Raw genomic sequence first — 15,198 nt, forward strand, 5'->3', positions numbered from 1 at the left:
TAAGCCCCGTAGCGTTCAACTGGGAATCAGAATAAGAGCCGAGAAAAGAAAACAGCAACGAGTCCCCCCCCCCCCCAAGACGTTTCCACATCACCATCAAATATCAAAAATGAGAATCATCAAAACACACTCTGATGACCTGGAAGGGATCCCCCCCTCCCTCCCTCCCTGCATTTTAAAGATTTCGAAATAGTGATCTCCAGCAAGCGCCGGTTAACTAACCGATAGTCAAGCTGTGCCAACCAACACCCCTTCCCCACCCACCATGTTGTCCTACATACGAGGCGCACGCGCCACGCTTTCGCTTTCCAATACGTTTCGTCGGTCGCAAAAACATCCGTCTCTACGAGGCGGGGACGCGTTTCTGTTTTTGTTATTTATTTTTAATCGACGGGGTAAAATTAAGAGCTCCGGCCTGCCAAGTCCGAATCCGTCCGACGCCGGGGCAGCTTGTCTTTCTCGGTCTGAGAAATAGCGGTGATGAAAAAGGCTTTGAACGCCATCTTGTTCGTTGCAGCTGCTCGGGCCCTGAATACAGGAACCCATTCATTCAAGGAGGCGGAGGGAGAGGGGGGAGAGGGGAAGGAGGGGCAGACTCGCAAGATGAATTCGTCTTTGTAGACCAGTAAACACACAAATAGCTCTTTTAAAAGAGGCAACTTTTGACGTGACTTAAGAGACGGCTAACTATCGATTATGAATTCGCCGAACGCGCCGTTGCCCGCACGGCGATCAAAATCGGCGACTCGTCTCCCAACTGTTCCAAGTGTCGCCCCCGCCCCCCGCTCCGCTTTCTGCGACAAAGTCCGGCCTGCTAACGCGGACCACACTTCGTGGGTCGGCATTATTTGGCACGGCCTCTACCGACACGCTGCACGACCGCTCTCCGCCGCACCGGATAGGGTGCGACGTTTCATCCCGGGCGGAGATACACGGGTTAATCCGCGCTGGCCGCTAAGAGCCTCCCCGCTTCCAGCGGGCCCGGTGGGGGCACGGCTACCTGGGCAGCTAACAACTTGGCTCTGCAACAAGACCTCCTGTGCTCAAGATGAACCGATTAAAGGGATCCAATTAAAGAGAACCCCCCCCCCCAGACACACACTCACACGTTTCCACGACGGGCGAGAGACGGGTTCAAGTGAGTGCCGGGGGAGGTTACACCGGGACTACCCGACACCGCTCACAGCGCAGCGTCGACCCCCCCCCCCCCCCCAATTGTCGCCGTGATCTGGCCAAACAGCCGAACGAACGCACGCGCATCTCCCGCCGCCCGTGTACGACTCGCGGCAGGGCGGGCGGACGGACGACACGAGCCGCGTTCTCCAAACAAGCCATTTCCTCCCGTTCGCCGTCGCAGGAGGACGGGTTGCGTGAACGAATGGCGGGCTACTCTCTGGCGAACAGGGCGGTTTATAACCGCGGTTTTGTCGGTTTCGCTTCCAAGTTGTGCGTTCAGCTGAATCCCGATTTAGCAACGTCCACCAACCTGCAGACTTGCGCCCACAGCCGCGACCACCGTCGCTACGCGAAGGCTTTGGAGGAGCTGCGTGTTTATGTTTCAAACAAAACAGGTTTCAAATTTAAACATAAAAAAAGCCGCTCGCTTGAGACGCGAGGCGTCTACTTTGGTAAGAGGGCGAATGTGTCGCGACTGCGATTTTCGAGGTAATACACGCGGGTCGCCGACGCCGGCCGTGTAACGTAGGCGGCGGCGGCTACAGCTGGCTAACTTGTATGGACTGTGTTAACGGAAAGTGGGGGGTGGGGCCCCCCGGGTTGTGATTGTGTCGGGAGAAGTGGCCATTTTTAGACCCGCTTCGTCGTCGGGCTCACGATTCCGAAGTTTCCGTCGTGCGTCGGACGAAAATCAAAAATTCGCCCGAAGTGCGAACGGGTCGTTCTGCGCGTGTAGGACGCACTGGTGTGCACGAGCTGATCTCGCGCTTGTGGGAGCCAACGGTTAGCCAGGGGTGGCGGTGGTAGGCCAATTAGCTAACCAGGTAGTTACTGGCTACCCCCATTTGAGCGATCCGGAGTAAATAATGTCACGGGCGGTGTTCTGCTTGGAACATTTGGGAATGTGAAAACACGCTGCGGCAGTGGCAGAGCATGCCGGCGACGTTACAGACCACCGGGGGCCAAGCGAAGCGGCAACGCGGAACAGACGAAGAAACCCGAGGTTGAGGAGGGGCGCTAACTAACTACCGTTAGCAACGGCTACACGTTAGCTTCACCGCCCGCTAACTGGGCAGAGAAGTGAAAGGGTGCACTGTCTGAAAACAACTCAACGCCGGCCCATAAACACAATACGAGTTGCTTACTAAAAAAAAAAAGAGGTCGACAAATTGTGGGTGAAACTCGCACCAACGCCACGAATATTTTATGTGTATGCTTTATAAGGGTTACTACCCCCCATCCCCCCCCCACTTTAACTGATAGTAAGGACTGGCTAGCGGCATGCTAACGGTGGCTAGCTCCCGATTGGGGGAATAAACCGTTCAACCCGGTTTAACCCCCCTCCAGATACACACACACACACACACACACGAACACCCACAACAACAAGGCCCCCCAAACGGCCGCGGCTCGTCTCATCGCCAGGCGCGGTGGCCAACGTCCACGATTCACACTCACCCGCTTTTCAGTGGCGAGTATCCGCTGTTTCTATCACATTGACTGGAAACGGGCACGGATCGACTCTCCTCCTTCCCACCGGAGCGCAGATTTGAGCTAGCAAAAGCTACCGAGGAGCGGCACTCCCCGAAACCCAGTTTTTCCGATCAGCCGAGGGGGGGGGGGACACACCGGCACAGAGGCGCAGAGGAAGGAGGGCTGCGTTCGCCGCGCTAGAGGGCTTTTCTATGGCGATGATAAGTTTTTAGTTTTTTTTTCTCTTCGAGGGGAGGGGGAGAGAATGTAGCCCGTATCGGAACCCGTGCGGCGTTCTTCCAACTGCGGACGACTTCTTTCCGATCTTAAAATCCTCCTCGTCGTTCCCACCGTCGTCCCCCTTATTTCTCTCGCTCGCTCTCGCTATCGCGCTCTCTCTCTCTCTCTCTCTCTCTCTCTCTCTCTCTCTCTCTCTTCCTCACACCAGTATCTCAGACGCTTCCTCCGGCCATCAAACAGCAAGAGATGGGCGCGGTAACCCTGCTCTCGGCTCTGGGAAACCCCACGTTACGGCGGCGTCACTGCGCACGGCGAAGGGTCGCCGACCCACTCCGACATCCGATCGGGGGGGGGGGTTAAACCGGGAAACAGTGCCATCTTCGGTAACGCCGGCGTCGACCTTGCGCGTGTTTCTTTCTGCCATCGAAGCGTCGCACTTTATAAAGAAAGTAGTAAACCGCTGGGTGTGAACCTTGCAACCCAACGTGATCGCGTTTAAGACCGGATGCCAGGCTTTGTGTGACGGGGACAACCTGTGTGACTTCGTTGGTTACAGTTCGGCCGCGCAGCCAGGCAATACAGGGTGCCTCTCCACAGCGTGCTCGTAACACCTCGTTGAAAACAAGCCGTATAACGGCATTAATCAGTCCTTCAGCACATCGTTACGGCGCCATCCACGACTGAGGATTGGCGCAAAGGGCAGCACACGCTGCCGGGGGGTTAATTTCCTCTTAATGCTTGCCTACGCGGTGGGTGAACTCGTCGGAAAATTAGCTATTATCGCAGCACGTGACACCTGACGACAACTCAAGAGGAAGGCGCGGCTTGTGGGGTACGCGCTCGTTACTGGGGAGTCTCCATCGCAATGATAGGCGCTGACTGTATTGGGGATTAAAGGTAGACCCTCTGTCGTACATGTTATGGACGACAGCTTCCGCGTGAAGGGATTTTAGCCCCCACGTCAGTAAATTAGGCAAATTGATGTCCAAAACGTGAAGGATGACGTTGACTCACGCCATATAGATCCCTAGGAGAAAGTTCATATCGAGATGGTTGCTGATGACGCGGAACGGATCGACGTTTTTATTTTTTTGTTTTTTTTTCTTCTGTAGTTTTCACAGTACGAAAGTCATCGTCACGATAACGTCACTTTAGCACAATGCACAACTTCGTGTGTTGAACGTCAGCACCTACCTGTCTATGGGTATGGCTTGAAAAGATACTATTGCGTGCTACATTTTCAGATTATGGTTTGAAATGGGGTTATGAAACGCCACAATACGCTGCCCCACATGGGTCCCCCAAGCGTGCGCATCCCCGGCGTTTCATAAACCACGAGGTAGGGTGAGGTGGGGGGGGGCTGCTCTGACGTGCCGAGCGAACGACGGCAGCCAGTCTGCGTCGTAAACACATAACAGGATGCCAGACTGGTTTCTGGGCGTGGGTTTCTACTGGGACTCATCTACCCAGGTGCACCGGTGAGACTCCGTTACCCTTGGATACACCCTTGCCTCCTTGCACGCATTTGTTGCGAAGCTACACAGGTCGGCTTGCATCTTCACATCACCCAGGGGAAGCTTTGTCCGCCTGGATCCTGCCATTCGGTGATGAGGGTGAAAGAGCAAAAAAAAAAACAACATTTATGTGTACTTTGTTTTATTTTATTCACTTATATCCGTTGTTGCATATTTTGGTAAAAGAGCTGAGGGGGCTATAAAGCTGGTCTTTGGTTACTCCTACAGAGAAAGTGACTTTTGCAAATTGCAGCACTGCATCTAAATGTGATTATGCTTTGTTTGGCATGTGTGTTTGATAAGAAACAACAACCTACTACTGTTTGATTGACTGATCTCAGTCTCAACATGTGTTTGCTGAGCTCTTTTAATGAACATTCAGCCTCTGGGTCACTGTGGGCTGCTAGGACTCACATTAAATTTGTGCAAAATCAGTATAATTTCAATCATATATGCAGGAACTTGCTTCTATCTCGCAGAAGAGAGTAGTTTGGTCAAATATGCTCCTCTTCAGTACTTTTTAAAAACATGCAAACACAGTTAGTAAGTAGACAGTGCCCGCATAAAAACAAACGATCCCCCAGCGTTACTTTGTCACAGACGTGCAGAAAAAGACCACAAATGATCAATAAAACCTTGCGGAAAGCTGAACTTCACACAACCCGGTAAAGCAAGGCCGGTAAGTAGCCCTATCACACGGTATTAGTGAGATATCAAACGAGAAATCAGATTAGAAAAAGGGAGAAATGGCAGCACAAATATTGCATAATATTATCTCATACACCTCATAAAACCAGAGGCATTACATTAGGCTAAGCTCATAATGACCTTGCTTTTTATAGCTAGGTTGGGGTGCAGTAATCTGATTTAGTGTAATCTGCTTCAATCTCTGATAAATGCTTACTGCATGTATCTCTGAGAGAGAACATATCCTATTGGTCCATTCAAGGCATTACTGACATCTGCTGTTCATGAAGAGCCACTCGTGTAGACAGGACCTGTGCCCTTTGCAGATTTCTTTATGAATAATTAAGCTGAATATTTGGGCATTTAACAATGTATATGCCGTGTGGTAACACTGAGGAATGATTTCAAACATAATCTATGTCATGCCAGAGACAGGCAGAGGCAGATTAACCCTACTGACTGTTTGGAGCATCATGAAAATTGTTCAACACTGGGCAGCAAAATCCCCCCCCTTGTGATGTCAAATGTCCTGATCAGTAAATTAGTTCACATATAATCTACAAGATTCTATAGTGGAAAAATACATCACATTTCTTTCTGGCAGCGGTAGGATTCGAACCCAAGCCCCAGAAGAGACTGGAGCCTTAATCCAGCGCCTTAGACCACTCGGCCACGCTACCTGCATACTTCTCTTACTTTTACACACACACAGACACACACACACACAGACACACACACACACACACACACACACACACACACACACACACACACACACACACACACACACACACACACACACACACACACACACACACACACACACACACAGATGCGCCCTTGCAGATGCTACCCTTGCAGCAGCTGCAAGGGTAGCTTGTAGTGCTTCGGATGTGTGGGCCACAACTGCACAATCATCTGCGTACTGTAACTCGATGATATGCTCAGATGTCATTTTTGTGACCGCTTGGAGCCTACGAATGTTAAATAGGTTTCCATCTAGTCTGAAGTCCACAGTAACCCCACTGTCCTTCCTGATTTCCTCGTGGAGCAGCGACGTCACACACAGGAGGAATATGTTAAAGAGAACTGGAGCAAGGATGCACCCCTGACGTACCCCGGTACACACCCTGAAGGGCTCGGATTCCTGGCCTCCAATGGTCACACGTGCCATCACCCCCACATGAAATCTTTGAAGGATGTTGACAAACTTTTGTGGACAGCCAAACTTCAGGAGGATGTTCCATAGGATGTCCCTGTTGACTGTGTCGAAAGCCTTTGACAGGTCGATGAAGGCTATGAAGAGGTTCTGATGTTGATCCCTACACTTCTCCTGGAGTTGCCGTGCTGTGAACACCATGTCCACAGTACTCCTATTCCTCCTGAACCCACACTGTGACTCAGGCAACAGCTCCTCTGAGATGTTTTTTTACCAGCCTGTGTAGCATGAGTTTGGCCAGGACTTTTCCAGCAACAGCCAGTAGTGAAATGCCATGGCTGTTGCCACAGAGGGACTTGTCTCCTTTGCCTTTATATATGGAGATGATGTTAGCATCCCTCCACTGCTGAGGGACAGTTTCATTCTTCCATACATGTGAGATGAACATGAGAAGTGCACGGGTGCAGAGGTAGCCTCCCTGTTTAAAAATCTCTGCAGGGATACTGTCAGGGCCAGGGGTCTTGTTATTTTTCAGCGACCTAACTGCACAATGAACCTCTTCAAAGGTTGGTGGAAGGTCAAGGTCTTGGATTGTGGGGCGGACAGGTAGTTCATCCAAGATCGAGGGATCTGTTGGGGATGGCTGGTTCAAAAGAGTCTCAAAATGGTCAGCCCATCTTTTTGTGATGAGTTTCTGGTCCTTTATGAGGATGGTACCATCATCAGACTTCAGGGGGGAGACAGAGCAGTTTCTTGGGCCGTAGATGGTTTTCACTGCATCATAAAAGTTGTGCATATCATTTCTATCGGCATGGGTTTGTGTACATTTGCCTTCGATATCCACCACTCATTCTGCAGGGCACGCAATTTTGACTGCACCTCTCTCCTGGATGCTTGCCATTGTTGCCGGAGTGTAGCTGATTTGAGATTGTTGAGGACAGCACTGTGTGCTTTATGCATGCCTTTGAGTATGGAAGTTATTGTGCCTGTGTTGTCATTGAACCAGTCCTGGTGCTTTCTGCTCTTGTAACCGATGGATTGGGATGCTGCCTTGTAGAGTCTTGAGCTCATGGAAGACCATTTCCTGTCAATGGAATCTTCTGTGCTCAAGAGAAGCTCAATGTCTTCCCGGTTTTCAGCCAGAGAGAGGCGGAGATTGTTCTGGACCTCAGCCTTTTCTAGCCAGGTACAGTCAAGCCTCTTCTTTCCTGACCTTTGGAGATGAACAGCAGGGCGTACCTTCACCTGGAGCCTGGTCATAATGAGCCGGTGATCTGTCCAGCACTCAGCACCTCTCATTGCACGAGTGAGTAGGACGTCTTTTATATCAGCGCGTCTCACAATGATGTAGTCCAAGAGGTGCCAATGTTTGGAGCGTGGGTGCATCCAGGATGTTTTGTGCTTATTTTTTAATTGGAAGAGGGTGTTTGTGATGGTCAAGCCATGCTCAGCACAGAGGCTTAGGAGGCGCAGTCCATTGGCATTGACTTTCCCATTGCCATGCCCACCAATGACACCATTCCACACCTTGTTGTCTTTCCCCACTCTGGCATGGAAATCGCCCAGCAACAACATCTTGTCCTCCTTGGGTATATGACGTAGAGCCTCATCTAGTGACTGGTAGAAGCGGTCCTTTACATCATCCTCTGATGGCAGTGTTGGTGCATAGGCACCTAGGAGGGTGGCATAGCATTTCTTGGCCAGAGGGATCCTGAGTGACATGAGCCTTTCACTTATGCCAATCGGTGTTTCAGTGAGTCTTGGTAGGAGGCTGTTTTTTATTGCAAATCCCACACCATGCTGATGTTGTCCTCCTGCGGGGTATCCCTTCCAGAAGAAGGTGTAGGAGTCCTCCTTCAGGGGAGCCTTCATCCAGGAACTTGGTTTCGCTGAGTGCAGCGATGTCAATATTGTAGCGGTTGAGTTCTGCTGCAATGAGTGCAGTCCTTCGCTGAGGTCTTTCGGCGTTAACGTCCAGCAGAGTTCTTATGGTCCATGTTGCCAGTTTAAAGGGAATTATTTTCTTTTGTTTATTTCGACCGCAGAGTGGAATGTCCCGATAGGTGCGGTAGCCTATCCAGGATGTTTTGAGTGGGCAATGTTTAGGCCACCTTTTCTAGGCCCCTCCCCAGTTGGGGTGAGCAGTGTGGCTCCTAAATAGGGCTGCTCAGACACACAGGGGTCTGCCGACAGCAGCTGCCACTCAAACCCAGCTGCTGGCGACCATGAATAGCCCTGTGCCGCTGGCGTGCAGGGGTCTGATTAGGAGCTTCCAGTGCATTCATACCTGCTCCCGTCACCAGACACCCCATCGCCGGCAGACTTTGATCCATATTCCGGTTGCTGGTCTCACTGAGGCGGAGGTGGATACCTGCGCAAAGAGATTATTTACAGTGCCGCTGGGGGTGCGCATGTCCCAGCAGCACTTCTTCACTGTGAGAGGGTGGATCCGGTGGCAAGGGGGGGCCAAGACAACCAGCACTAAAATACATCGCATTTCTTTCTGGCAGCAGTGGGATTCGAACCCACGCCCCCAAAGAGACTGGAGCCTTAATCCAGCACCTTAGACCGCTCAACCACACTACCTTTCACACACACACACACACACACAGACACACACAGACACAGACACACACACACACAATGTGCATACTGCATACATATTTCAACTCATCAAAACTTACAAGTAAGAGCATCCATGAAAAAGCCCATATCCATTCTGCTAAATTTTAAGAGATTACGTGACGACAGATTATTCACTACTAGCCTGGATAAATGTTAACCAAGTTGACAGTAAACAGACAATGCTCTATGTCCATTTCACAATCGATGAAGGCCTTTTCAATCACAACTACTTTATACCCAAGATTAGTTTTGGTGAGTTGAAATGGAAATTGTTTAGGTGCAGTTATGTGCAAACCACGTTTTACTGCTGCTTCACAGAAATTTTTTTTTCTATAATGGCATTTTGGCATTTTCAATTTCCATTTTAAAATTCCCTAAACATGCATTGCTGAGGCAATGACATAGCTCTGTCTTAATGTTGATATGTCATGTCTGATGGATGGGCGGCATGGCGGCACAGTGGTTACAGCAAGAAGGTCCTGGGTTCGAACCCTGGGGTAGTCCAAATTTGGGGGTCGTCCCGGGTCATCCTCTGTCTGGAGTTTGCATGTTCTCCCCGTGTCTGTATGGGTTTCCTTCGGGGGATCTGGTTTCTTCCCACAGTCCAAAGACATGTAGGTCAGGTGAATCGGCTGTACTACATTGTCTGTCTGTCTGTGTGTGTGTGTGTGTGTGTGTGTGTGTGTGTGTGTGTGTGTGTGTGTGTGTGTGTGTGTGTGTGTGTGTGTGTGGGCCCTGTGATGGCCTGTCCAGGGTGTCTTCCCGCCTGCTGCCCAGTCTGCTGGGTTAGGCTCCAGCATCCCCGCGACCCTGATAGCAGGATAAGTGGTTTGGATAATGGATGGATGAAAGACCCAGATTTGTAAGACCATACCAACTTTTCATATTAATTAATTAAGTTTCCTTTATTATTCCTTTGGGGGAATTTAGTTACTGCAAATTAGCCCATCCTAGGTGTGATCTGTGTAGCTAGGAGCAGTGGGCTGCAGCCTTCATGCTGCACCCCGGGACCAACTCCAGTTCTTTTCCCATTGCCTTGATCAGGGGCACAGACAGGAGTATAAACCCTAACATGCATGTTTCTTTTGATGGTGGGGGACAACCCACCACAGACATGGGGAGAACATGCAAACTCCACAAGGAGGACGACCTGGGATGACCCCCAAGGTTCGAACCTAGGACCTACTTGCTGCAAGGCGACAGCACGAATTACTGGGCCACCGTGCTGCCCATATTGTGAGCAATTCAAATGTTAGAAACTTGTCAACAGATAAAATGTGTATACCACTTGGCTCTGGTGTGGATTGTCTGGTGAGGTGTCTCTTGCACGAGAATAAAAGCGTGCATGAGGAACCAGCTATACACTTTCTTCATACTACTACTACATCTGCTATTGACACTGCTGCTGCAACAACTGTTACATTCGGAATTACAGAAACAGCGGTAGCAATACTACCATCATCACGAGAAACATCAGCACCCCCAAGTCGTAGGTTTGGACTTCAATAATCTTTTGAGCCTTTGTCCAAAATAATATTCTTCCATTCGCAAGAGCTATTTGTAGGCCTTGAAAACATATCTTACATTATGCAGTTGTGTGCTCATGACTGGGTCTCTTAATGGCCCCTGATATTTCTGGACTGTCCTGGCTCACCCGACCCACTGTGCAGTACGGCGGTGGCTGGACATGTATATAGGTCTATATACACACGGTTATAATTCAAGCCTCCAAGCCAACGTACTATTTTCAGTCCTCTTTCTGTGCCTCTAGTTCAGCTGTTTGTCATTGTCATTACTCGTTGCCTTTTCATTTTTTGTCCGTAATGGTTTAGTAGGATTTATTTCGATGTAAATTTCAAACTAGCTGCAAAATCTGAAATAGTCGATTGAAAATAATTGCTACAGAGCTAGCACCACTCTTAATCTTTCTTCAATATGAAACCTGTGTAATGGTGGTGACTGTAGATGGCATTTATTTTGGACATATCTTGGGGTGGGAATGTTCTGTAAATCCTCATTCAGTCGATTACTATAAAGCACATTATGGATTTTCCATTAAACTGTGTTCAATTAATGGCTAGATTAGGTGACACCCGGTGGCAGATCTCCATCACTACAATCACATGGTCTGGTACAGGGCTGGACCACAGGCCTCCTCTAAGCATATACTGATCAAGGAAGACAGAGCCAATTTCGATATCTGAAGTGGGAGCAAGAACTTGACTGATGAATAATCTGGATTTCTGTGAACAATAAATAGAAAATCGTCAAGTTTAAACATTGTAAAATATCACAAATCGCTGGTTCTGATCTGTGCGTGATCAAAATACATGTTCTGTTTAAATCTGATGGGGTGACGTTTCCTGATTCTATACAATGCCAAGTGGGATGAGTTTTGTGCTCTTTTTGGATTTGTTGAGGATGAATGTAATGACCCCCCCCCCCCCCATGGTTACACTTATACCTTACTTGGCGATAAACTGGCTGAAAATGAGGGAAACCTCAGTTTCAACTTTAGACCACACAAAGCTTAATGCATCTCTTGCGTTAGCCTGTCTGGGCTCCCTCTGATTTGACCTTTAACCTGTCAATCTGATGTATAAACGGTCCTTCTCTCAGCGGACACACCATTCACCAACACACAGGACAGGCGCTGCGTATACACACGCCCTCTGGTGGTAGTCTGTGGTCCCTACAGGCATTGCATCGATTCTCGTGCAGAAATATCGATAAATCAGTTCTGAAATTATTGATTTCCGTGTTACTACGGAGTAACCAATTCCAAGTCTAAATTGTTATGCATGGTAAATCCACACAACATGTAAAAAGGATTGCAGTAGTCAACAGTCTGCTCTTTTAAAGCATCCATGTGAAGTCCAATGAAAAAGAATGCACTCAAGCAGACAGTGGCTCTAAAGGTGTGTACCGAACGAAGTATACGGTAGCTCGATGCGTGCTTGGTCAATAGTTACAAAAACACAAAGAAATGTCCACAGTTCCAAGACAACAATCCATTATTTGTGTAGAATAAATGTAATATCTACATAACCTACTCCAAATACCAACCTATCCCAGAGCAGTTAACTTGACATCCCTTCTCTTCTTTCAGTGCTCTCAAACGAGGACAACGAGGGAAAGCTACACAAATCTGTTTGTCCTCACCGTCCCCCCCTCTACTTTTATCCACCCAGTTTCTTTTCCCCAAGGCACCACTTAACTGCCGCCGTGGGCTACGCGTCGCAAATTGTGGTCACTCATTCGCTCACAGGCGACCTGAGAGGGGCCTTGGGTAGGACACGCTCACAGCTCGCGTCAGTCGCGCCGTGGGTCTGGGCGGTTTCGGGGTGGTTTCTCTGGAGCATCAGAAACTACTCCGTCACTACCACAGCTCTGGCAAAACAATCGCGTCTGTCTTTTTCCAAACAAATTTTAAGAGCCAACTTCTATGTGACGAAACCATTCGCACGCCTCTGATTGGCCAACCCTAAAACCCTATCCAATCAGAGGCAGAGTTTGCTGGTCGGACATAAATCGCATCACTTCCGGTGCTCCAGTGTGGGAATGTCGCCACAGACGCCACATTTAAAACTCCGCTATACTGCGAAATACAGAGAGATTAACCTGGTAGTGACGGGCTTATGTGTGAACTCGTTTGGAAAGGGCCAAATGTAATGAACATGTTACTTTAACACGTGCTCATTTATATGTCCCCCACTCTAGCTATAAAGCTCTAACAGCAGCTAATTCTCTTATAACGCAACTAGATATGTATCTTTGGCGAACAAATTTGGTAATTTTGTTTAAAGCTTTGTAAATGTGGCTATATCTTGGGTCTGATGTGGACCATTAAAGCAATTCTGAAGTGCAGATGTCACAGTATCCATCCATCCATCCATCCATCCATTATCCAACCTGCTTGTCCTGCTCTCAGGGCCGCAGGGACGCTGGAGCCCATCTCAGCAGTCACTGGGCAGCAGGTGGGGAGACACTCTGGACAGGCATCCAGACCATCACAGGGTGGACACACACACATTCACACCTGGGGACAATTTAGTACATATAGGTATAGTATGACCAAATAATGCTCTATTCTCTCTCTCTCTCTCTCTCTCTCTCTCTCTCTCTCTCTCTCTCTCTCTCTCTCTCTCTCTCTCTCTCTCTCTCTCTCTCTCTCTCTCCCTTTGCTTCATTTAATGTGTAAAAATAGAGCTGAGGTGACAGGCTGAGTTCTGAGTCAGACAAATGGACCGTGCAGTACTTTTCCAGACAGGCAAGTGCATAAACACATTTGGAGGCTTATTTTGTCCCCAGGTCCGAATTCACGACCAGAGATAATCGAGTCTTTTCTGTTCTCTAATTTTGCAGGCAAAAATGTGACTATTTGTTACAGTACAAAACTGAGACTCGTGTATACTGATTGTGTTGACTTTTAATGTATATCTTTTGGCCTAAGTGGTGCACAGAAATGAGTCTCTGAAACTGGCAAAGGAACACTTAAATTGCTCACAACCATGTATATCTATGGACATTGTACATATAAACAAACGATTCTGACAGTGAGAAATTATAGTTTTCATATGGAAGGTGAATTTGTGTTGGCATTTCTTAGCGTTTTGTTCAGCATTGTATTACTAATTGTTGTACAGTACTCTTTCAGCAATTAACAGTACAGGCTTTTCACCTGTTTTCTGCTCCTATAATGGATAATCCCCACACAACAGCTGATAAAAATCCACTTTAATAAAAAAAAAGTATTACTTTCACGTAGCAAGAATAACAAAAACCCACAGACTTGGTGTTTCTTCGCGCTTCTGTTGTGTCCTAGTTCTTCACCGGTGGCCTTTCAGAAGGAGGCTAGTTAACAGGTATGGACACCGTGGCCAACAGTGTGACACGGTATATCTCTGGCTCATCTCCATTTAGGGTGAGTGGCACACACATCTGCACCACCTCGTTTAGCTGAAACACACACACACACACACACACACACACACACACACACACAAATTAGTAGGTGTACTCTTAAATACTGTCATTTGCAGTGGTTGTGTGAAAGGGGGTCTCCTTACATGTAATGTGTACACAGATTTTAATTCCACAAAAAAAAAGTATTTTGGTTAATTAATGGTGTAACTCCTAGTTATTTCATGATTGGCTACTGGCAACTGTTTGATTCAATAGCTTGGCACCTTGTATCCACTAGGGGGAGTCCATGTGACAGTGATGGAGCATCTCTGGCCTGCCTCCACCAGGCCTCTACTGGGCTCCACGGTGAAGCCCCTCTGCTGCAGGGCAGCCAAACCATCCCAGTGAAACTCACCATTCTGGAGCAAAAACGGGCAAAAAAATTATTCATTCGGGTTGTCACACTGGAAAATAATCACCTCTCGCCTACCATCTTGGCTGAGGCCAAATACAGAGCTTTTGACAGTTAGCCCGTTCGTTGTTGGAGGGTGCTCCATAAAGTTTGGCTGTACAGCCTGTCACAGCGAATAGTGTCTACTGTGGATGAACACAGCATCCGCCTTCTGCACCAAACTCTACTTTCAGCAAATGTAAACTGTCAACTACATGTGTCCCAGCCCAGTGCACAGCGGTGGACTTTTTAGAGAGGTAGAAGTCTGCTGTTCATCCATTGTTGTTCTTTTTATACAGCTACTTTTTTTTCTGATGTAACTAAAAACGTGCTCAAGTTAAAGCTGATGTTATTGGAGTATCAGGGCAAGAGTCCATACTTTGACTTTTATCTGTGAATGACTGATCGATCGATTGATTGATCTCGAACATGTAAGAAACAATAATCAAGAACAAAACCCATTATAAATAGAAAACAAACAAATATAACATCTTAAAAAAACATTTTACATATAACATGTCCGAAAGGGAGCAGGACAAAGTAGGCACTGATTCATCCTACCACTTTTTTATACCCTCGTTCAGAATGCATCCAGAATTGTATATCATCAATCACAAAATAAAAGTCACCTTTTAGGGCAATAATAACTTCTGTAATTCAGAGTGAAACAGGGCTTTATACACTGATGAGCCTGCCTAATATGCTGTTGGTCCTCTGTTAGCCGCCAAAACAGCGCCGACCGGCCGAGGCACAGACTCTACAAGACCTCTGAAGGTGTCCTGTGGTATCTGGCACCAAAACATTAGCAGCAGATCCTTCAAGTCCTGTAAGTTGCGAGGTGGAGCTGCCGTGGATGGGACTTGTCCAGCACATCCCACAGATGGTCAATCAGATTGAGATCTGGAGAATTTGAAGACCAGGGCAACACCTTGAACACTTCATCATGTTCCTCAAACCATTCCTGAACG

General features: G+C 48.1%; 2 protein-coding genes and 2 non-coding genes across 4 annotated transcripts in view; all 4 read right to left on the reverse strand.

Moving 5' to 3' along the window:
• The window catches only part of gnb1a (guanine nucleotide binding protein (G protein), beta polypeptide 1a), a 58,478-nt gene extending 55,373 nt beyond the window's left edge, over window positions 1-3,105 (reverse strand). The window contains exon 1 of the mRNA XM_056274167.1: window positions 2,635-3,105. The gene's annotated coding sequence lies outside the window, so the exon portion shown is untranslated. The remainder of the gene's footprint in view (window positions 1-2,634) is intronic.
• A 2,583-nt stretch (window positions 3,106-5,688) lies between these two features.
• Window positions 5,689-5,770, reverse strand: trnal-aag (transfer RNA leucine (anticodon AAG)). The gene has a single exon. It is a non-coding gene; the product is annotated as a tRNA-Leu (tRNA).
• A 2,983-nt stretch (window positions 5,771-8,753) lies between these two features.
• On the reverse strand, window positions 8,754-8,835 carry trnal-aag (transfer RNA leucine (anticodon AAG)). Its single transcript has one exon. It is a non-coding gene; the product is annotated as a tRNA-Leu (tRNA).
• A 4,893-nt stretch (window positions 8,836-13,728) lies between these two features.
• cfap74 (cilia and flagella associated protein 74) overlaps window positions 13,729-15,198 on the reverse strand; it is a 75,604-nt gene continuing 74,134 nt past the window's right edge. The window contains exons 35-36 of the mRNA XM_056299770.1: window positions 14,064-14,198; window positions 13,729-13,833 (exon numbers count right to left, since the gene is read on the reverse strand). Of these exons, the coding sequence (XP_056155745.1) occupies window positions 13,729-13,833; window positions 14,064-14,198 (240 nt within the window). The remainder of the gene's footprint in view (window positions 13,834-14,063; window positions 14,199-15,198) is intronic.

Source organism: Lampris incognitus, chromosome 2, assembly GCF_029633865.1.
Source record: "Lampris incognitus isolate fLamInc1 chromosome 2, fLamInc1.hap2, whole genome shotgun sequence".
NCBI lineage: Eukaryota > Metazoa > Chordata > Actinopteri > Lampriformes > Lampridae > Lampris > Lampris incognitus.